The 22,451-nt window shown below is 39.6% G+C and overlaps 1 protein-coding gene across 4 annotated transcripts in view; it reads left to right on the top strand.

The window, feature by feature from the left end:
* Positions 1 to 22,451, top strand: part of EPRS1 (glutamyl-prolyl-tRNA synthetase 1) — a 64,924-nt gene that overhangs the window by 13,453 nt on the left and 29,020 nt on the right. For all 4 annotated transcript variants that reach the window (XM_075925213.1, XM_075925214.1, XM_075925215.1 and 1 more), the window contains exons 4-16: positions 1,095 to 1,251; positions 3,319 to 3,458; positions 4,324 to 4,418; positions 5,888 to 6,014; positions 6,914 to 7,106; positions 8,143 to 8,314; positions 9,172 to 9,405; positions 11,642 to 11,726; positions 12,123 to 12,182; positions 14,574 to 14,684; positions 16,328 to 16,464; positions 20,116 to 20,323; positions 21,969 to 22,081. In XM_075925213.1, coding sequence (XP_075781328.1) covers positions 1,095 to 1,251; positions 3,319 to 3,458; positions 4,324 to 4,418; positions 5,888 to 6,014; positions 6,914 to 7,106; positions 8,143 to 8,314; positions 9,172 to 9,405; positions 11,642 to 11,726; positions 12,123 to 12,182; positions 14,574 to 14,684; positions 16,328 to 16,464; positions 20,116 to 20,323; positions 21,969 to 22,081 — 1,832 coding nt within the window. The remainder of the gene's footprint in view (positions 1 to 1,094; positions 1,252 to 3,318; positions 3,459 to 4,323; positions 4,419 to 5,887; positions 6,015 to 6,913; positions 7,107 to 8,142; positions 8,315 to 9,171; positions 9,406 to 11,641; positions 11,727 to 12,122; positions 12,183 to 14,573; positions 14,685 to 16,327; positions 16,465 to 20,115; positions 20,324 to 21,968; positions 22,082 to 22,451) is intronic.

Below are 22,451 nucleotides of genomic sequence, written 5' to 3'. Positions count from 1 at the left end.
GGGCTAAGCTGCGTCCAAAATGGCTTCCGGAGGGGCATTTTCTCCCTTCTGGTAGTGGGGGAGGTCTCCACCCCACTACATGGGGGAATTCTGTGTCAAAAAATTTAAATTCTACGCATAATATTTTAAAATTCTGCATATTTTATTTGTCGAAGTAACTCAACACAATCACACCATTTCAATTATTTTGGCAATTTATTTCAAAATATTTGTTAACAAGTATGTCTGTAATGATGCGAACAAAATATTCAGGAAATGTTTTTGACAAATAGATTCCTAATTCGGCATACTAATACAGAACTTTGAGTAATAATTTGTTTAAATTACAAAACAAATGTATTTCCTGCACCCCTCAGACAGTGCAAAGACTTGGGGGAGTTGGGGTAACACAGAAGCTGAGCTATAGGAGAGTAATAGTTGGGAAGGAGCATGGGGAGTAAACCTAGCGAGGTTCTTGGGTGTGGGTCAGAGATGTATAGAACAGGTATTTTTGAGTGGACAGAGATCTTTTGGGAGTTGGAGAGCCTTCCCTGTGCAGATCCTGACTGACCATTAGCTTCTCCCAATCACTCAGCCACACATCGTATCGTATCCTATCCCCATATGACACTGTATCTCCACTCTCATTCAGCCTCCATTCAAGTTTGTCTCTCCCCTCTTCCCCCCCCCCCTCCAGCTCTAATGAACCCCAGCCGTGTGTGCCCTGCTCTGTCATCCCTCGGTCCAATATTCTGTGCCTCCTCACCTCTGCTGGTGAGCCTATCATCTCTGTTCAGGTGCTGCCAAAGAGCTGTTCTAGGAAATGTCCTTTCTGCAGAGGAAGGAAAAGTTGTGGAATGCATGAATTCTATGTGTGCACAGTGGCATAGAATTCCCCCCAGAATATATTCTGTAGTCCTGCCTTTAGTGCAAAGGACTGGACCAAATGATCTCTCAAGGTCCTTTCCAGTCCTCCACTTACAACTTTATTTAATAATACTACCAACTTTCTCATAAAACTTGGATGTAGTTTTTGACCAGCAAAAATGTTATAACTTTCAAGACTTAGTGTGTGTATTAAATGTGATGTTAACTATTTTGTTGTTTAAAATTAGATTGACCATTGGTTGGAATTCAGTGCGACAAAGCTATATACCTCTGCTCAGTTCGCTTCAGCAGTCCTTGAGCTTAATCACTGTCTGTCTCTGAGGACCTACTTGGTTGGAAATTCCCTGAGTCTGGCAGATTTGTGTGTCTGGGCTGTACTAAAAGGTAGATTATACTTTTGTTCTCCCAAGTTTGCAAATGCGATAGTGTTAAAACCTTTTTCCTTTTAGTCTTTAATTTCTGCAAGTACGTTTAATAGACATTTGTAAGAATATGTGGTAGTAATAAGGTTTGTGACATAACTGATGTAGAAATATAAATCATTAAAGCACAATTTTATAATTGGATGTCACTAAGATTTCTGTTAAAATATCAACTTTTCATCCCCCCCCACCCGTAACAGGGTTGTGACTCACTGTTCCAGCATCTTTTGCTGGTTACTTGTGGAATCAGCTCTTCAGCCTCTCAGCGCCTCCTGCTGGCCAGTGTCTTATTCTGTATTTGTCTCCTTCACTCTTGAGTCCTTACCTCCAAAGGTACCCTGATCCTCTACAGGCACCTTGCCTCAGTGTCCCACTGCTGGTTGTCATCTATCTCCTGCCTTGGGGCAAACTCCAGTCTGAAATGGCCACTCATTGACAAGGGATTTGGACATGCTGTCCTGGCTGCCTCCCTGCAGCCCTAGTAGTACCCTCAGGCCTTGAGAGCAACACCTCACTTTAGGAGTTAGCCTGCCTAGAGCACCCCAGTTCAACCTGCTTTTCACCAGCATTACTGTCTCAGGAATCTCCTGTTGCTTCCCTGGCAGCCAGGTCCCTTCTGCTCCACAGCTGGAGCAAGAGTGTTCTCCTCCTCCCCAGGAGTCCTTATTTATACAGCCCTCGTCATCTGCAGCCCCACATGTGTCTGCCTACTATTCTGCCTCCCTAGACTGATTTTTAGCCCTTGTAGGGCCAGTGTGATGGACTGCCCCACACTACCTCAAATGTGAAAATATATTCTAGGCTAAAATGTTCCATCTGTGGTTCTAACCATAGTATAAATTGCTACTCAATTATTGTACAGAAATGCTTAATTAGACTACTTTATTATTAGAAGGAACAATCTAATTTTGCTTGGTTTGGGCTGTTAAAAGCTTCGTTTCATAAATTAAGTTACAGGTGAATCTTTTTTTTCATTGAAAATCTGCAGTAACTTTGACAGTTGTCTGTTAGGTATCTAAAATTTGATGTAATAACTGACTGACTTGGATTCAGGCCAAAGTCTTCATGGAATTTAAATAATCAAGTTTACACAGTATGCTACCATCTTGCAGTCTCTTTTTAAAGCTCCAGCTCTTTGACCCAAAGTTTGAAATTAAATTTTTTTTCCCTTTGATGACAATCAAAAATTCCCACATTTACTAAGATGGATGCTGTGTCTTGGGTCATAACATAATTAAGTGGTTGAGTTAAACATCACTCAAAGTGAGTAGCCTGAATAACTGTAGCAACATTACTAAGATTGCCAATGTTAAAACCTATTTTCTACAAATATCAACCAAATTAAATCTTGCTTTGATTGCCTAACTTCAATATCCAGTTGGAGAATGGAAGCTGCTACGGTTCTTTTTGACAATTTAGCTTTAAAAAACAACAACAACAAAAAAGCCTGTTGTGTGCAAGAAGCATGGCCATATAGCCAATGGCTTCAGTTTTATTAATTTTCTCTAATACAGAGATGAGTTGCATACAGAGAGGTACACATCCTTTTTTTAATCTAGAGACATTAGGAAATATGCAGAGCCTTCCAAAGTAAGGAGATGGTTTTCACCCATTTTCTCTACGATAAAGAAGATTCATTTTTCACAACTGATTGAAATTTAAAAATGGTGAAGCCTATTTTTAATCCACACTGTTATCTGTTAAAATGAGTGTTTCCTTTACTAGAAGTTAGGGATGTAAGATACCATTTAATTAGCTAACCAGTTAAACATTATGGGACAGGCAGGGGTTGTTCCGGTGGGGCTGTAGACCCCTCCCTTTAGTGCACTGGGGCTAGGCCTGCCACAGTTGGGGTTGCTCTGGTCAGGCTGGAGTACCTCTCCATCCATAGCTCGTTCCACGAGGCTAGAGCAGTCCCCTGCCTACAGTGGACCAGAGCCTACCAATTAACCATTAACATACCTACTAGAAGTTTAGCTATTCTAACTACAGGGGTACAATTTTAAAAACAAAATTTGTTTCCCAACAGGCAGTAGTGCATGGCAGAAACAGTTGCAGCAAAATAAAGCTCCAGTCCATGCAAAGCGTTGGTATGACTTTCTTGAGGCACAGTGTGCCTTTCAGTCAGTGGGTACCAAGTGGGCTGCAGCCGCATCAAAAACGAAAGTGGTAAGCCTTGTTCTGATTATAGGTGAAGGTCGATGTCGATGTTTTGTGTTTGAACCTACTACAGTGAAAGTTTGTATCTTCTAATAGCTCAGTTTAGATTTTATGCTAATTGGAATTAAAGGTTTTAAAAATCCTTATAAACAATTACTTTATAAATTTCATCCCCAAATGTTTATGGATATTGATAAATGTGGGTCAGCTCTAGAAAAGTAATTGTGTAGAAAAGGCATCTATTACTCAGAGGGGCTCCCTACTGGGGATGTGAAAGTGTAACCGTTTACATGGTTAACCTATGAGCTTGGGCTTGACAGTTACATGCAGCTCCCTGCCCTCGTCCCCGGTGCTGCTCCCTCTGTATCAAAGGGAACAGCATGGGGAGGCAAGCGGGAGCCGGTTCCTCCTCCTCCCCGCCCCAGGCATGTCAACTTGTTACTTCTTTTCAGCATCCATACTCCCTATTTGTATTCAGAGTTCCATCTGCTTACTTTAGTGGGGGTTTTTTTGCTTGTTTATTTCTGTTACCACTGTAAAGCCATCTATAGTAGAATGAGATCAAAAGAATTGTTAATCACATTCAATTTTGGAGGCAGTGGGAGTTCAAAGATAATTTCTGCAAGACAAGTTTTATGCACAGTTTTTTACTTGTAGTGAGGAACAGAAACAGAAAATCCATCTGGACTTTTCAATCCCAGGTCAAGTTTGCTGATCTCACCTAACTTTGAAACTGAGCGAGTATAATATGAAAGTCATCTGAGCCAGGGACTCAGTGTTGCCATTTTACAGCCTCCTTTCAGAGGAGAACCCTGTTTTAAGAGTTTGTATCCTAGAGCTTGTGTAAGTTATTTTAATGTCATCAATTTTTAAGGCAACAGAAAAGAAACAAGATGTTGGGAAATTTGTGGAACTCCCGGGTGCAGAAATGGGAAAGGTCGTTGTTCGGTTTCCTCCCGAGGCCAGTGGGTAAGATGACCTATTTTTAGAAATGTTTTGTGTGTTTAATGACATTCCTTTCAAAAACTGTAAGTCAGGAGAGGGATTGTATTTTATCTTGGAAATATGAGGCATCTTGTTGCACCCTAGAGACTACCAGACTTAATGTCTAAGGTGCAATAAGACTCCTTATTGTTTTTACAATTACAAGACTAACATGGCTACCCCTCTGAGACTATCTTGGAAATAGTTACTGGATTAGTGTGTTTTATAATCTGCATTTTAACAGATGAATTGAAGAGCCTCTCCTGCCCTGATGATGATTATGTATAGTTGGTTTAGTCAGTGATGAACAATGTCTTAGAAGTGATTTCTAGAGCAAAAGAGAATTTTCCAAGTCACTTACAGATATTTTGTAAAATGTTTTCATTAGCAAAGGTAGAAAGTTACCAAAGCTGTCCCCTACTTACAACCTCACCACATAAATAGTAGTAAAAAGAGAACTAAAAGTACCCTCACCAACTTGAAAATGTTTTTTCAAGAGAGAAGGATTTGATAAAGCTTAAAATTGTTCTTAAGACTTCTTTCAGTTGTTGCAGTACTGTTTTTCGTTATGTTAATCAGATATGAATCATGTTCTTAGGGTACTACAGGTTGAACCTCTCTAGTCTGGAATCCTGGGGATTTGATCAGTGTTGAACCAGAGAATATGCCGAACCGTGGGAGATCAATATTGTCTAGCAGCATTACCAACACTTCTGCTGCTTACTGGGCTCTTAGAAGACATTTAGGGATAAATTAGAGCTAAATAACAGCACAGAACACTGAGACCCAGGCTGTAAACAAACTTGGCCACACCCATGAAAATTGGACATCTGGCTAATTAAAATCGTGCTGAACCTTGGATGTTGCCGGATCAGAGAGTGACAGACTAGAGGTTCATGGTATGCCTGAGAGTAACAAAGTAGTTTGGCATGTGTAAACTTATGGAAAAAGGAAATAATTTGTAGAAGTAACAGTTGATACATTCTTGTGGATTTGGGTTTATCAGAGTTTTTGGATACTGTCTGTATGATGGAATTCATTAATCCAACTGAATTCCCCTATGTTCTAACAGTTACTCAGTGCAAGTGTTTCAGAGAGTTATGAGCTCTTTAAAAAGCCAATTTTAATAAGATTAGTTTATTCAAGTTATAATAAAATTCAGTGTAGACTAATGATAAAACATGGTTTGTAATGTTTCAAAGAGTAATTATAGCCATATCATCAGGTGAATTATAAAGTCCTAGCTTTTAGAGAAATAATGTAATAAAATACAGATGCTATTAGATTGCTTTAAGTATTCATTGTTTCAATAAATATAAAATAGCTTTTGGTGGTTTATTAGTTTTAAGTCTCTGTTTCCACTTTATCCTTCACCCAACTGTATCCTGCAAAATAAATGAATAAATGAAACTCCTGTATGTCAAAATTGTGCTCTAAAATATCTTTATTTTTAGGTACTTACATATTGGTCATGCAAAAGCTGCTCTGCTGAATCAGCATTACCAAGTTAACTTTAAAGGAAAACTCATCATGAGGTTTGATGACACAAATCCTGAAAAAGAAAAAGAAGACTTTGAAAAGGTACAGTAAGACAACCATAGAAGCCATTTATTGGAGAAATCAATTCAAAAGCAGTGGGCAAGCTTGCTACTTCCTGGGTGGCTCTGATAACAGTAGTGTTTAACTTTTTCATTACAACTCTTCCAAGCCACCATTTCTTGTTTGCCTTTTAAAACCAAAAAGCTTTCAGTCAAGTAGCCTAGTTCTTCTATAACTTCCCCATTCTTTCTTGCCGCTCCCCTAGTGTTTATAATCTGCATTAAATGCAAAAATCTCCATGTAAATTTGTTGGCAGTAGTTTATAGACTATACTGTTTTATTTGACCTAATCACAAATTGCAATCATCATACCACTTTAAAACTTTTAAATACTACTGGCTTCAGTGGCAATAACTTTTCTGTAATAACAATCCCAAATCCACACTAGAAAACTTCTTAGGTGTCCTATATAGTTGAAGCAGTCTAAATCTTTTATTGACTCTTGCTGCCACCTTTTCACTGTTCATGGCAGCCACGAGGTGGAAGAAAGGAAGGCATCTGTTTTGTTTTCCTGCCACTTTCAGTGAAAGGATTCATCATTATACAGGAGGTTTTTGAGGCTTTCATCATTCTCTCTCTTTAATAAATGTAAAACACAGCTAACTTGTTGCAGTTTTTGCTTTGCTTTTCTTGTTCCACCCTCCCCTGGAGGAGCTGATCTCATTCTTTTGCCTTATAGCAATCACTGCTATGTCTCCCTTTCGTAACTTCAGTACTGGGAATTAATGATGAATGGATCCAGTTGACTTTCATGTGTGGTATTGTGTGTTAATGATTCTTACTGCATCTGTCTGCAAATGGAGACTTTTATAATTCAGAAGAAACTTGCCATAGTTTAAAAAGCTCTGTATTTATGAATATTACAGCATAGCTTTTTGCAGGTTATTCTGGAAGACGTTGCGATGTTGCACATCAAACCAGATCAATTTACATATACCTCAGATCACTTTGAAACTATAATGAAATATGCTGAGAAGCTTATTCAAGAAGGGAAAGCATATGTGGATGATACTCCTGCAGAACAAATGAAAATGGAGCGTGAGCAGAGAATAGAATCCAAACACAGAAATAACTGTAAGATACTTTCTCTCCTCCTGGTCCTGTTGTTTTTGTCTACAGAATAGCATCTTGTTTTGTTCTGCTGTTAATATCCTACCTATTTTCAGTTTAGTTTAATATTATACTGTGACTAGTTAACAAGCCAGTAGGAACAGTCAAGTCCTCAGAGCCCTGCCAGACTAAGACTCAACAAGCTTGTTGCATATTGTTTTGTTACATCTCATTCTCATCACTAAGCGTGTCAGGAAAGCTGTACTGTTTGATATTGGATCTAAACACATCCAGCAATAATTTGCATGTTTGTAACAAAATGGTACAGGTTGAACCTCTTAAATCCGGGACTCTCTGGTCTAGTAACATCTGTGGTCTGGCAGGACCAGAGAGCCCTGGCACCTGGAAATGTGAGCCAGTCATGGAGTCCAGTGGAGGGGGAGCCCTGCCATCAGACCAGTGAGTCCTAGCCAGGCAGGGCAGCTGTGGAGCCCCGCCCCCAGAGCCCTGGCTGGGCGGGGCAGCAGTGGGATGGGTGAGCCCTGTTTCCGTAGAGCCCAGTCCCAGCGCAGCAACAGCAAGGCTGTCACGGAGCCCCCTCTCGGGAGTCCTGATGGGGTGCAGCAGCAGTAAGTCTGGCGGCAGCCAGTGAGCTCTATTCCTTAGAAGCCCTGGGTGGGACAGAAGCAGAGTAGCTGTGGAGCCCTATCCCCAAGAAGCCTCATCCGGGTTGGGCAGAAAGGAGGTCATGGCAACTGGGGAGCTCCATTCCTGGAGAGCCCCAGCCTTCTGGCGGAGGTGTTCCAAACCTAAGCCCTGCAGCTACAGTGTTGGAGCCCAGTGGCTGTGTGTGGGGCTGGAGCGGAGCCAGCCGGAGGGAGGGGCAGTATCCTGGGAGGCCAGTGGCAGGGGACATCCCCTGATCTGGCAAATTCCCTTATTCAGGACTGTTCAGGTCCCAAGGGAGCTGGACCAGGGAGGTCCAACCTGTACTGGAGTCTGATTAGAAATATCTTAGGTCACCTAAAGGTTTTTTTGTTTTTGTTTTGTTTTTTGGTAGCTGTTGAGAAGAATTTACAGATGTGGGAAGACATGAAAAAGGGAACAGAATATGGACAAACATGTTGTCTACGAGCAAAAATAGACATGAATAGTAACAATGGGTGCATGAGGGATCCAACGCTTTATCGTTGCAAAAACCAACCACACCCACGCACTGCAAGTAATTACAAGTATGTGCCTTTTCTAATAATAATGTTCTATGCTATGGTGCTTTTTTAACTACCTGAGACTTGCTTGTATTTTCTCAACCCGAATGTGTTGTAGATTTCCTTGTAGAAACTACTAAACTTCTTGAGAAGGTTTTTAAAACCTGAGCTGTGGCCAGTATTTCATACCAGTACCCATTGATGAAAACTCTGACAGGTCACTATTGTCATGTATATAAGCTGGGCTGTTTAAAAAAAATTCTTTCCACAAGCAACAAGTACCACTTTCCTTAATACCTTGGCAAACCATTTTGCCTGCCTACATTACAGGCAGCCAAACAATTGGATTTTGCTCTCACTTTACATTGAGAGATTTACAACCTTTTTAAAGTTAAACTCTAGAGTGAAGTGGTGTCTTTGACCAGCTTAGCTGAGTGGCAACTTTGCATTCATAGCCACTCTTCTTTTCATGCAATATGAAAGAGTTACTGCTTGTGCATTGAACTAAGACTATTTGCAGAACATTATAATTTTGTCCTTTGCTTGCAATGTCTGTTTCCACCCACTGTTACAAGAATCAACAGATGGGGAAATGTTAATTTTGCTACGGATGTTGACTTTGTCCCTTAGTTGAAATTAACTTAAAACAGAGGCATGATGTGCACACTTGCAATTGGCAGATCACTGTCTCTGTTGTAATCTCTGGTCACTGAAGCTTAAACTATGGTCTGAACATGAACTCTCTTTGATATGTATTGGTACAAGATGTGGGGGGAAGAGTGTTGGTATTTACAATTTTTTGTCTTTTGTTTTTTGAAATACTGAGGGATTGAATGTGTATGTGTATTCTTCTGGTTGATTAAGATTTTCTTTCTCTTTAGTGTTTATCCTACATATGACTTTGCCTGCCCCATTGTTGATAGTATTGAAGGTGTCACACATGCGTTAAGAACAACGGAATACCATGACAGAGATGAACAGTTTTACTGGTTCATTGACGCTTTAGGCATAAGGAAGCCATACATCTGGGAGTACAGCCGTCTAAACCTCAACAACACTGTGCTGTCTAAAAGAAAGCTCACTTGGTTTGTCAATGAAGGGCTGGTAGATGGATGGTATGTTTGTTTTTCTGCTATGGTAGCTATTGTATGTAATCACACATGTATGCTATTCATAAGGGAAATAATAGAATATATGCATCCTGTTTTCTTTAGTTAAAGAAATACTAAGTTTTTCATCTATTGTCTGCTAAGTCTCTACTTAGTTTTCATGGCACTTAAATGCCAAGTAAAGTGTCTTATAAATACCTACAGCAGATTTCTTCTTTTTTTCAGTCTTCTATGAAATAAGCAAAATGGGAGAAGGAGGGAATTACGCTGGATTTACTTTAACCATTAAGCTTGTGTGTCCAGGCTAAGACAGTGTTTTCTTACATTTGGAGAAAGTAACAGTATTGCCTTACTCTCCTTCAGTTTGTTCTTCTATAAAATTTGTGCACTTTTTTTCTACCTCTGTAAAAGCACTCAAGTCCAAATTTTCAAAAATAAGTGCCTATAGTTGCTCTTTTCAGTAAACTCAGATATTAAAATCCCCTCACTGAGTAAATGTTGAGCACCTTTGATTTCAGTGGGAGCCAGAGAATCTTCCAAACTTGTTTATTTTAGAGAAAAGACAAATAAGAGAATGGGACATAGTAAATGTGTAATGAATGGTATAAAAAAGGTAGATGGGGAACTTTTATTCCCATTTTTCCCATAGAAGTTAAAGACAAGTATTCAGTGGACAGGAAAGATAGCAGAACTGAAAATTCATAGAAGAAAATACTTTCAGACCATATATGATTAGACTGGATCTTGTTGCCACAAGATATCTTTGAGCCCCAGAGAATAGCAGGGTGGAAAAAAGAATGTAGTATTTATGTGGATAATGAGTATATGTAAATTGAATAGTACATATTAAAAAAAAAAAAACCTAGCTTTGACGGGAATAAGCCCTCCATCTGTAATGCATAAATGGTTAGGTGATAGATTACCTCCTAATGATGGAAAGAGGATGCTTTTTTTTTTTTTTCCCCCCTGGAGGTAGCAGAGAGGTCAAGTAATCCCATAACTGCCTGCAGAAGAGTTATGTCCTAGGAAGCATCTGATGGCTGGCCATTATCGGAGACTGGACAGTTGACTACATAACGATTTGTTGCTTGAGTTTGGCAGTTTCTGTGTTTGTATTAACTTGTATATAAAAAGGGATATAGGAGTGCAAAATATTAGTTTGCTAATTAATTATTAAGACTTCAGTACCAGATGGGTTGGTTCTGTAGTATCTTGTGTCCTTCCATGCTTAGCTCTGTTCAGACCTACATGTTTGAACTTAGAAAATTGGGTGACAACAACAAAAGGATCTTAGCACACAGATTGAGCTGTTGCACGGCAATGTATTAGTGTCTCTCTGAAGTTGATCACAGATTCTGGAGAATAAGGTCAGAAAGAGTTCATGTTTTTGGTGTTGAACTGGTGCAGAGATGTTTGAATCTGCAGAGAGCCTGAGCAGTATCTGAGATCTGAACCCCTCCCCCCTTCATGTTGATGAGGTGTTAACTTAAATGCCTAGTGAGGATTACTTTAAAATCTGAACGTCGACTAGTTCATTCCTTATGTAACAGAAGGGGAAGTGGAGTTGGGAGTATGAGGAGAATCACAGATCTGCACAACTCAATATTAGTTTGTTTACTTTTGATGCCACGAGTGAGTGAACTTTAGGAGATACCACCATTATTCCCCCTCCCATCAAGTTCAAAGAACTTAATAGAGTCCACAGTCATATTTAAGTCACATTGAGAGGGAGACACACAAAAGGAAGTCCATTGGAGCTCAGAGCATTTTGAACATCTGCACAATATACTGTGAGCAGTGTTTCATTTTCTCAAGTCACTTGGGAAGAACTTACTTTATGGGTAGAGCTTATAATACTACCATCTCTTTCCTCCTATATCTTATTTAAGTTTCAGATCAGGAGGAAAGGTGGAAGCTCCAGTATTTGGCATAGGAGAAGCCAAAGAATCCTTTTGGAGCAAAAGGGAAGAGAGGTGGCAGGATAGTTAGTATATCTTACTCTTCATGTAGTACCAACTTGTGATGGGGACACGTAACTGGTACCTTTTCAGTTCATAGACAGAAGTTTAGTCTCCTGAGCTGTCAGGTAGCCTTTTTGACCCAGTACTAAATTCACACAAGCAAAATAATAAAGTTGGGTTTATCCCAGTATTAAAAACCATTACTTCATCTCCTAAACAGAATTTAGTGTACAAGAATAGATATTGAATGAACCTCTCAACCTTTTTCCTCTTTATGCCAGGGATGACCCAAGATTTCCCACTGTGCGTGGTGTGCTAAGAAGAGGCATGACGGTTGAAGGATTAAAACAGTTTATTGCTGCACAGGTGAGGGTTGCGTTTCCATTTTCCCTCTTATTCTTTGAGTTTTAAAGTTGTAAACTGAAAGCTCATCATATTTAGTGGAAGCATTTATGCCACTCTGCCATGGCTTTCTCCTTTTGAAAACTCATTCCTGTCATGGCTTAGTTTCAAGTTCTGCTTTACTTATGCTTGTGTAAAATTTTATGGGTCTACAATACTTTGAGCCTCCCATTGATATCAGTGAAAGTTTAGATTGGGATTGTGGCAACAATGGGTCCCTAATGTTTATTTTATAAGATGAGGATTGAGCTGAAAAATGCATATTGTTGTTTTTGATAAATATGCTTAGAATTGAGAAGATTGAGATTCTATAGACATTAAGAATAATATTCAAGATAATTTGTTAATTTTGCCTTCTAGGGCTCCTCCAGATCTGTTGTGAACATGGAATGGGATAAAATTTGGTCATTTAACAAAAAGGTATACACTTGTATTAGTTTGATAATGTTTTCTTCTCCTTCTTGATATCCTCTCCTTGGTTTATGTAGTGAATCCCACTGTTCGTTGGAGTGCTCATCGTAAAGTGTAGCAATTTTTAAATATATTGCATCATCTGGCACATTTTCAGGAAAATGGAATGTCTCCTCTGTCTAACATAGTCTAGCACTAATCATATTGACTTGCCAAACCAATATTGAGTTGTTTTACTTAGAACTATGCAGTAAGGTAATGATACTTTTTGTTAACCTATTAAATGAAAACTCTGCATTTCATTTTTCTGCTTTCAAGCTGCGAGCTATCAAGAAGGTATTACTTACTGCTTCTTTTGCCTTAGTATATGGCTTACGGTACATAAGCCGTTGTTATGCAGCATCGTAGCACAATCACATTTACTTACATAATAAGAGCTGCACAAATCCATTTAAAATGCATTATTCCTGTTTTTAAAATGTTGCCCAGTTCTGTTTTGACTGACTTGTCAAAGTAGTTGAAAACTCTATTCCAGTCAGTTCTTGTTGATTTTTCCTTTCTGGTGCGAAGGTATAGAGAGCTTTTTTTGTATTCCTTGTGCCTGAAAATATATAAAATAGCTCTTTTTGATATTCCTTAACTGAGTGTCAAATAAGGAATACTGCATCTTAATATGGTTAGTTGCTTCTTGGCAGTGAATGCTTGGACACTATAATAAGGCGAATCATTAGAATGCTGACCGTATAACTTGTGTGAATGCCTGTAAGTCTTGCATTGGGAGTCCTGCTGCTTGGTTTTGCTAAAGCCTTACTTATTCATTTAAGTAGTATTTGCTTGTCTGGCATGTGTCTTATGTCCCTTATTACTACTTGTATTTGCTATATAAAGGATTATCAATTGGTTCTTTCTGTTGCTGCATAAATACTAATAACTTTTTGAGTAGTGCATTTTAAAAAAAATATGGGGGAATTGATAATGCATTTAAAACCACTTTTAAATCGTGTGTTTTGAAACTCCTGCTTTTTCAGTAGCACCATGTTTATGAGCCAAATTCTGTTGCCCTCTACCTGTGAATATATTGGAGTTAATAATAAAAGCAAGTGCAGAAATTGTTCCTGTACATTTCCCACTCTGATTTAAAAGATCTCTGCAGGCTCTTATTATGCCGTTACATTGTACAGATTGTCATCTAGGGAAGTATCATACTAAATTATTAAAACAAAGGTCATGGTAATAATGATAAAAATAAATCATAACCTTAATTGTCAAAGTATGTATTTTAGTTATTAAATCAAGAGCATATAAAGGCACCTAGCTGTTGAAGTGCTTTAACAAGCCATTTCCTGTTACAGCTATCTGAAACACCTGAAGGACTTAGTTTCCCATATGTTCTGAATGTCTGATAAATGTATGACTTCTGAATCAAAAGCACACTCATACTTGCTAGTGCTGAGCAATTTGGGTATGAAATTGACAAATTGCTAGTTAGCTATGCGTTCCTGGTTCAGTGAAAGCATAAACAAAAGTATTTACTTGGACTTACTCATTTTAGCACCCAGCTCGCCTGCCAATTAGTCTATCACTGTTTCCTGGTAGCCTTTCACTACCCCTTGTGTGTACTGTACTATTCATCTCCAGATGTTTGATGGAAATAAGTTGAGAGATTCAAGAGGCTCAGTGAAACGTTGTGCTAGGGGAGTGACTTCATAAAAGCATATGAGGGGAGGCTGTGGTGGTAACTAGTTTGGCAAGAAGACACTAAAGTGGGGAATTCCTGAGTTCAGTAATATGGTATTGCCTTATTATAGTGATCTAATGCTGCTGTATTTAAAATGGTGTTTCTTAATATTTAAACTCAACTGATACTCCTTATACAGGCAAAGCTATCTCTGAGCTCAATAGAATTTTGTCTGAGAAATGAACATAAGACCATAGTCTGTGCTAACCGAAATATGGCATCCAATGAGTTCTTAAAATGGATTTATCTAGCAAGAAAATGGTCCAGCAGGAACATTTGGTACAGTTACATGTAGAGTGTAACTACACCAAAATGGCTTTTATAGTCTTTCTTCCCCAGTGAAACATTGATTTGAAGCATATTTCTAGTACGATAGTACTGGAATTGCAGCTTCTGTTTGCTGTCAACAGCTTTATCTGTTCAAATATATTAATTTTGGTGGAAGACCTAAAAAATTGCTAAGATTGTACACTTTTGATTGTTTGTTTTCTTGTTTGTCTTACTTTCATGACTTTTGATGAAAGAAGCATTAAATGGCAAACGAGTGCAGTAACATAAAGAATACCACTTCATAGTCCTGTTTATTCATTATACTTTTTCATATAATCTTCTACTGTGATAAGATCCAATGGTCATGATTATTTTCTTTCTATTTCCTGTAGGTCATAGATCCAGTGGCTCCTCGGTATACCGCTTTACTGAAGGATGAGGTGGTCATTGTGAACATTCCTGAAGCCCTAGAGGAAATGAAAGAAGTGGCCAAGCACCCTAAGGTTGTTCATGTAGTTGTTGGCTTTTAATAACCACTGTATTGTTCTGATTCTAACCATAAGTTGGAGCCGCTAAGAACAAGGAGGGAGTGTCTGGTGTTAAAATTTAGCACTAAAAGTATGAAATCAAGCCAGGAACTTTGAAAAGCACAGAGATGTCATGCATTGTAAAGCTAAATGGGACCATTGATATGACTTCCTGTATAATTCTCTAAATTAACTAACTTCTGTTTTTAATTAGATCATATCTTCCAAGGAAAAAAATCCGTTTTCATATAAACATTGCTAATGGTGTGATTTAGTGTCCATCAGGGATGGTCTAGAATCCTAAACCCATTTTGCTTGTGACCAGAGATGGATCCAGATGCCAGGAGAAGGGAAATTGTGCATTACTGCATTTCACCACCTCCTCATCTATCCTGCAGACTGCATGTCTTGGGAAAGGAATGAATAAAATACTTTTGCTGACAGTATTGCAAAATCCAAACTCTAAAACAAAACAAAAATCATAGGTCCCAAAATATCAGAGTGGTTTAAAAATCAGGTGATTCTTCCCCCCTCCCCTCCCCCCAGGACTAAATTGCATTTGAATTCTATTTGACTTCTGAGCTTTCAGGGGGCTGGAGGCATTTTCAAGATTTTTCTCTGCAATCCCACAGTGTAGCAAGCAGCAGGCACAGCTCCCTTTAGTATTAATAAAAACCAAGATTCCCCTAAAATCACACAACTTGGGAGCTGGAGATTTAAGAAAAGTATGAAGTGTCTCGCTCACTTTTATCCCTCCTTTTGCACTATGAAGAGAACTTTTCCCTTTTCTAGTTGTGATGATTCTCTTTAAGTGGATGATATATATATTATTTTTTCTGTAAACATTCATATAGAGCAGGGGTGGGCAAAAGAGCCTCCATGGGCCAGAACTGGCAGAGGCCCTGCTGCTCCCCTGCCTCAGGCCAGTTAAAGCCTGGTGGCGAGGAAGTGCATGAAGCTTGCTCCCGCCCTGTGAGCAGCACGTAGCGCACTGCTCACAGGGCAGGATGAGATGTCATGCGCTCCCCTGCCCCCAAGTCCTCATTGGCCTGGGGGCGAGGAGCTGTGCAAAGTTTCCTCCACCCTCCCCTGCCGCCCTACGAGAAGCACACGGCGCTTCAAAATGCTATATGCTTGTGCAGGGCAGGAGCAGGGTGAGGGAAGCTTCACACAGCTCCCATCACCCGCAGGCCAATCACGAGTTGGGAGCGGGGGAGTGTTTGATATCTCCCGCCCTGCTAGCAGTGCGTGGCACTTCGAAGTGCTACATAATCCTCGCAGGGTGGGGGTAGGGCAGGAGGAGGATTTGCGCACTCCTCCTACCCCCAGGCCAATCAGGCCCTGGAGGTGGAGGAGTGTGAAGCTTCTTCCTGACCTGCTAGGGGCATAGGTGCCTAGTGGGAAGGGGGGGCAAAGGGGCTCCCCCACCTCCAGACCAGTTCTGGCCCCGCCCTTCCAGGGTGGCCCCGGAGCCACTTAAACATTTTTTAAAGTGCCCTCGGCCAAAAATTATTGCCCACCTCCAATGTAGAGTAATGTGTCATTATAGACTCACCTCTGTTAGCTAAGCTTATTCAACTTGTATGACAACCAAATTTTTAAATTTTCTCAATACACAGAATACAGATGTTGGTTTGAAGCCTGTGTGGTACAGCTCCAAAGTGCTGATTGAGGGTGCAGATGCAGACACTTTCACCGAGGGAGAGATGGTTACATTCATAAATTGGGGCAACGTTATCATCACTAAAATACACAGGTAACAAGTGTAAGGTAATTCCAAGTTCTGAGGTTTTTGCACCTCAGCTTTTCATTGACAAGAATAGACTTTTTGCATCTTGAAATATTAAAAGATCGCATGGATAATCATCTTTAAATAGATCACACAAATGGCTGTTTAATAGAGTACGGGATCTGAAATCAACAGAGTCCATTTTATGGCATAAAAGTTCTTCAGTTTACTGAAGTACTTCTGCTGATCTTACTGTCTGTTTTTTCCCTGTCAGATGATGATGTTGTTGTTGTTGCAGACTGAGAAACAAAATTTAAATTACAACTGTTGCAAAAAAAAGTGAAATTGAAAGTCTAACTAAATCCAAAATCATTGTGCTGAAAGAGTAGAACGTTGGAAGGCTTATGGAAATGTGTAAGACCTTTTTCTGTGCCTTGTACAACATTTTGTTGTTTAGTGTTTCCATTGTTTGATCTTATTAAAAATAACAAGACGTCCATTAGAGGAGGTTGAGGTGTCACTAGAGATTTTGGAACAAATTGATAAATTAAACAGTAATAAGTCCCCAGGGCCAGATGGTATTTAACCTAGAGTTCTGAAGGAACTCAGATGTGAAACTGCAGAACTACTAACTGCAGTATGTAATCTGTTTAAATTAGCTTCTGCACCAAATGACTGGAAGATAGCTAATGAACACCAGTTTTTTAAAAGGACTCCAGAGCTGATCCTGCAATTACAGGCTGGTAAGCCTGACTTCAGTACTGGGCAAACCATTTGAAACTATAGTAAAGAACGTATTGTCAGACACACATAGGTGAACATAATTTGTTGGGGAAGCGTCAGCATGGTTTTTAAGGTGATCAACAAACACGTGGGCAAGGAGGCTCCAGCAGAAATAGCATATTTAAGTTTTCAGAAAGATTTTGAGGTTTCTTACTAAAGTCTTTTAAGCTAAGTAAGCTGTCATGGGTAAGGGGAAAGGTCCTTTCATGGATTGGTTATTGGTTAAAAGATAGGAAGCAAAGGGTAGGTATAAATTGGTAGTTTTCAGACTAGAGAGATGTATAAACAGTGGTGTGTCTCAGGGGTCTGTTCTTTGGCTGGCCCTATTCAACATATTCATGAATGATCGGTAAACGGGTAAACAGTGAGGTGGCAACATTTCAGATAGTTAAATCCCTGGCAGACTAGGAAGAACTACAAAAGGATCTCATAATATTATGTGATTGGGCAACAAAATGGCGTGTGAAATTTAATGTTGATAAATGCAAAGTAATGCACACTGGAAAACATAATCCCAACAACATGTGCAAAATGATGGGGACTAAATTCGCTGTTACCACTCAAGAGATCTTGGAGTCATTGTTTATAGTTCCCTGAAAAAATCCACTCGGTGTGTAGCAGCTGTCAAAAAAGCTAACGTTCGGAATCATGAAGAAAGGGATAGAGAATAAGACAGAAAATATCATATTGCCTCTGTATAAATCCTTGAATATTGCATGGAGGTTGCCCCACCTCAAAAAATGTATTGGAACGGAAAAAGATTCAGAAAAGGGCAAAATTATTAGGATTATGGAATGGATTCTGTATGAGGATAGATTTAATAAAACAGATTTTTCAGCTTGAAAAAGACTAAGGGGACACATGATTGAGATCTATAAAATCATGACAGGTGTGGAAAGTCAATAAGGAAGTGCTACTTACTCCTCCTAACTCAAGAATGAGGAGTCACCAAACTAAATTAATAGGCAACAGGTTTAAAATAACAGAAGAAAATATTTTTTCACGCAGTGCATAGTCAACCTGAAGAACTCGTTGCCAGAGGATGTTGTGAAGCCCAAGACTACAACAGGGTTCATATAAGAATTAGATAAATTCATGGAAGAGAGGTCCCGGTGTGGTTTTTAGCCAGGATGGGCAGGGATGATGTCCCTGCCTTCTGTTTGCCGAAGCTGGGAATGAGCATCAGGGAACAGATTACTTGGTTACCTGTTCTGTGCGTGCGTGTGCGCGCGCGCTCTCTCTCTCGCTCTCTGTCTCTCTCTCTGGAGCACCTGGCTCTAGATGGACCTTTGGGCTATGTAGCTATTCCGCATCTTCTGAGTGCAGCCATTCATTCTAAATATAATGAGCTCCCTGATCCAACGTCCCTGTAAACCTCATTCCCCGAGGAGTAAGGGACATTTTGGAATAGCAATTTATTTCAAAATAAATGCAGTGTAGATCATGCCAAATTTCAAAATAAGCTATTTCAAAATTGACTCGAAATAAGCTATGCGATTTGCATAGTTTATTTCGAGCTATGGATATGTAGTGTGGACCCACCCTTGATCTGACACAGTCCGCCTGTTCTTATATTCAGAAGTCCCTGTGATGTAGTGTTTTTCCCCAAAACTTTGAATGCTTCTACATAGTGTCTCTCTATATAGCATAGAGAAGTATTGAAAAGCATCCTAAGGCTTTGCTTGATGGCAACAATATACTGATCATAGACATAAATCTAAAGTACATTTATCACTGACTTCATTTACATATCCCTTCACAGCAAAGTACTGCTTCAGAAGTTACCAGAGTAATTAAATTGCTATGTTTTTCATATATCTGAGGGGTAGCCGTGTTAGTCTAAATCTGCAAAAACGGTGAGGAGTCCTGTGGCACCTTATAGACTAACCCAAGTGTTGGAGCATAAGCTTTCGTGGGCAAAGACCCACTTCGTCCGATGCATGTTAACATGAAAGCTTATGCTCCAACACTTGGGTTAGTCTATAAGGTGCCACAGGACTCCTCGCCCCTATGTTTTTCATGTAAATCCTAATCTGATCCAAAATATTTTACTTGAAATAAAAGTGAGTTGGGGTTGGGGAACAGATTAGCTTTCTGATTATGGCCTGTAGTGACAGAAGAGCGTTCTGTCCTATCGTTTAATGTGGCTCTCAGTTTTTTTTTAATCAAGAGAGCCCTTCAGAGTTATGTGAATAGTGCAGATTGATCTCTAACAATGAGAGTATCTCCCTTTTCCTCTGAACCTAAATCTCTCTCTATATATAAAAGAAATTTTTCCTGCAGGCCAACGGAGTGATGTTTTCACATGACAACTGTCTAAAGGAACACGCCCTACCCGGAAGCTGGGAGACCACGGCCTGTGTGGCCCCAGCTCTCCTCTGGCAGGCAGGGGAGAGGCTCGGGCTGGATGGGGGGTGGGGCGGGGGGGGTGAGCAGGAGAGTGTATGGTGAGAGGTCAGGGCTGGCTACTGCCCCTCCCTGGCGGCTGGGGGAAGAGCCAGGCCTACCTACCTCCAAAGACGGGGTGTTGGCAAGTGTAGCAAGATCTGGGCAAAGCCTCCTAGTAGCTTTTTTTAAATAAGTTGAAATGTACAATGACTTTCAGTTAATCAGACACATTTGACTACTAGTATGGCTTTTTTTTAAAAAAACAAAAACAAACAAAAAAAGACCTTGTAGAAGAATCTGTGCAAGTTTCCCTGGAGAGTTCTGGTGGCTAGTGAGTAACAGAACTCCATGCTAGAAAATATCATCGAAGACTATTTTTGATGCGTGATCTTTTTTATCAGTTATTTCCATATTATTGATATTTTCTTTTCTCAAGAGAAACTCAAATATATGCCAGAATTGCCGTGTAAAAATGTTTGTCGTATTTTTTCTATTTTTTTTCTGTAGAAACTCAAGTAAAAAAATTGTGTCCATTGACGCCAAGCTGAACATGGAGAACAAGGACTACAAAAAAACCACTAAGATCACTTGGCTTGCAGAGACTGCACATGAACCTCTCATTCCAACTGTCTGTGTTAACTATAACCATCTAATCACCAAACCTGTTTTAGGTAAAGATGAAGATTTCAAACAATATGTCAACCGAAATAGCAAGGTAACTCATTTATTCCCCTCTTCATTTACAAAACTTTCACTTTTTCTCCTTACCATTCTCAGCAGTTATATTTTAAGGTGTTAGGCTCTCTTTTCCCAAATGTGCAAATTGCATTTCAAAGCAGTTTGAGAAGTTCACACTTAAATTCAACTCCTTCAATCTACTAAAAATGTAGGTCTACTGTTCTTTGCCACAAATATGTCTGTAGGGTCAGATGTTCAGTGAAAGTATATCCATTTGTTATCTGAGGGGCTGGCTCCTGGCTGGCATTTAGATATTGATGAAGAATCTTTACATGAAGTTCTAGAAACTGCAACCTGGTAGATTGGTGTGTTTAACAGAGTTTCATTGTCTAGTACAGTGGATTTCAATCTTTTTCATTTGCAGACCTCTCAAATTTTGAATGGACCCTTGGAGATCTTAGGCATAGTCTGGACACCCAGAGGTTGAAAACCACTGGTCTAATAAGTAGAATAAAACACTCCAATTGAAGTTGTATAGTTTTTAGGAAGACTTTGCTACTTTGGCTGTTTTGATAAAACTCATTACATATGACTTTTGTTAGAGTCTTTGTAATTGTATTCACTAGATTTTGTGTCTTACTATCTCTATATAAGACACTTTAATCCAATTGCGTAACCTGTGGCCTGCAGACCTCATGTGGCCCATCAGGATTCTGTGTGGCCTGAGACACATAATGTTTACCGTTCTGCGTGCGCATGGTTGCTGATTTCCATCCTTGTAGGTTTTTTCCTTATGGTATTACTAAGGTGACATGCAAGTAAAGCAAAGGCACTTAAGTGAGGTGCCTGCTGATTGTAACAACATTAACTGTGAGAGCTGTGTGTTCCCTTTGAATCCAATCAAAACACTAATACAGCTCGAATCAGCACTTTCTGGAAATTCTAGGTTCATAAGTGCAGTTAGCAAAACCTACCGTATCCCAGAAAATTGCCTTGGTTGTGACAGTATTGTAGCCCAATGAGATGGAGGGCCACTTATGTGACCCACTCTCTAGGCTAGATTGCCCATCACTGTTTTAAACTGTGGCATTATTTTGTGGAGTTTCTTGTAGTCATTCTCGCTATTCCAATCCTATGCCCCGAAATGATACTATTAGATCTAGACTAAGGCTCTTAGGAAGAGAGGGAATGCATAGACAATCAGAGCTGGGTCTGTGGTGGCTGGAGCAGAATAGCAATGTGTAAAGGAATGTTTTGTTCACTCATTCATTTGAGTTGTACATTATTGAATTTCTATTTGTGTTCTCCTGCTTCGGGGTGGGAAAAATATATTCTAGTAATTGTTCCTATTAATTTTGCTATCTGAAGTTAACTAGTTCTTGTGACTTTTTTTTTTTTTTTTTTTTTTTAATACCACAAAGCTCATACGTTCACTTTCTCTGTATAATTTATAGGGATTTATCACCTTGTGTGTGACTCTTTAGCCCTCTGGTATTGACGGTTTGGGACGCTCTCTCACATTAACTGAGAGCACCTTATCTATTGGCATTGGGATTAATTGACGTTTCAGCAGTTGCGAACTTGGAACATCTCTGGAATCCTTCATTGCAGATATAATAATTCTTAACGTTATTTTAAACCTTGTTCATAAGTGGTTTTAATTAGCTTTTTAACTGTTACAGCAAGAAGAACTGATGTTAGGTGATCCTTGCCTTAAGGAGTTGAAAAAAGGAGACATTGTACAACTTCAGAGACGCGGATTCTTTATTTGTGATCAGCCTTATGAACCATTTAGGTAAGCAGCTGTAAATAAGCCTTAACATTTGCCGTTATAGATCTCTAACATCTGTTATGCATTTTTGTTTAACGCGGATGGAAACCAGTGGAATCTGGTAACCCTGCACTTGGACAACGCTAAACAAAATGTCTTGTGGGCCATACATAGAATCCCAGTGAGCCACAAGGCCTGTGGGCCACAAGTTGCCCATCACTGCCCTAGGTGGTTTGTGGATTGTATGTTCGTAAGCCTTCATATAGATGTCATACAGTCATCCAGGTGTCACTTTCTAAAAGCACAAGGAAGATCTGAAATAGTAAGGGAGTCACATTTTCCTTGTATTTGCTATGAATATATAAATAAGAATCCAGAGATGGACTAAAATAGA

Source organism: Pelodiscus sinensis, chromosome 3 (assembly GCF_049634645.1).
Source record: "Pelodiscus sinensis isolate JC-2024 chromosome 3, ASM4963464v1, whole genome shotgun sequence".
NCBI lineage: Eukaryota > Metazoa > Chordata > Testudines > Trionychidae > Pelodiscus > Pelodiscus sinensis.
This window is presented reverse-complemented; position numbering and strand designations above follow the sequence as displayed.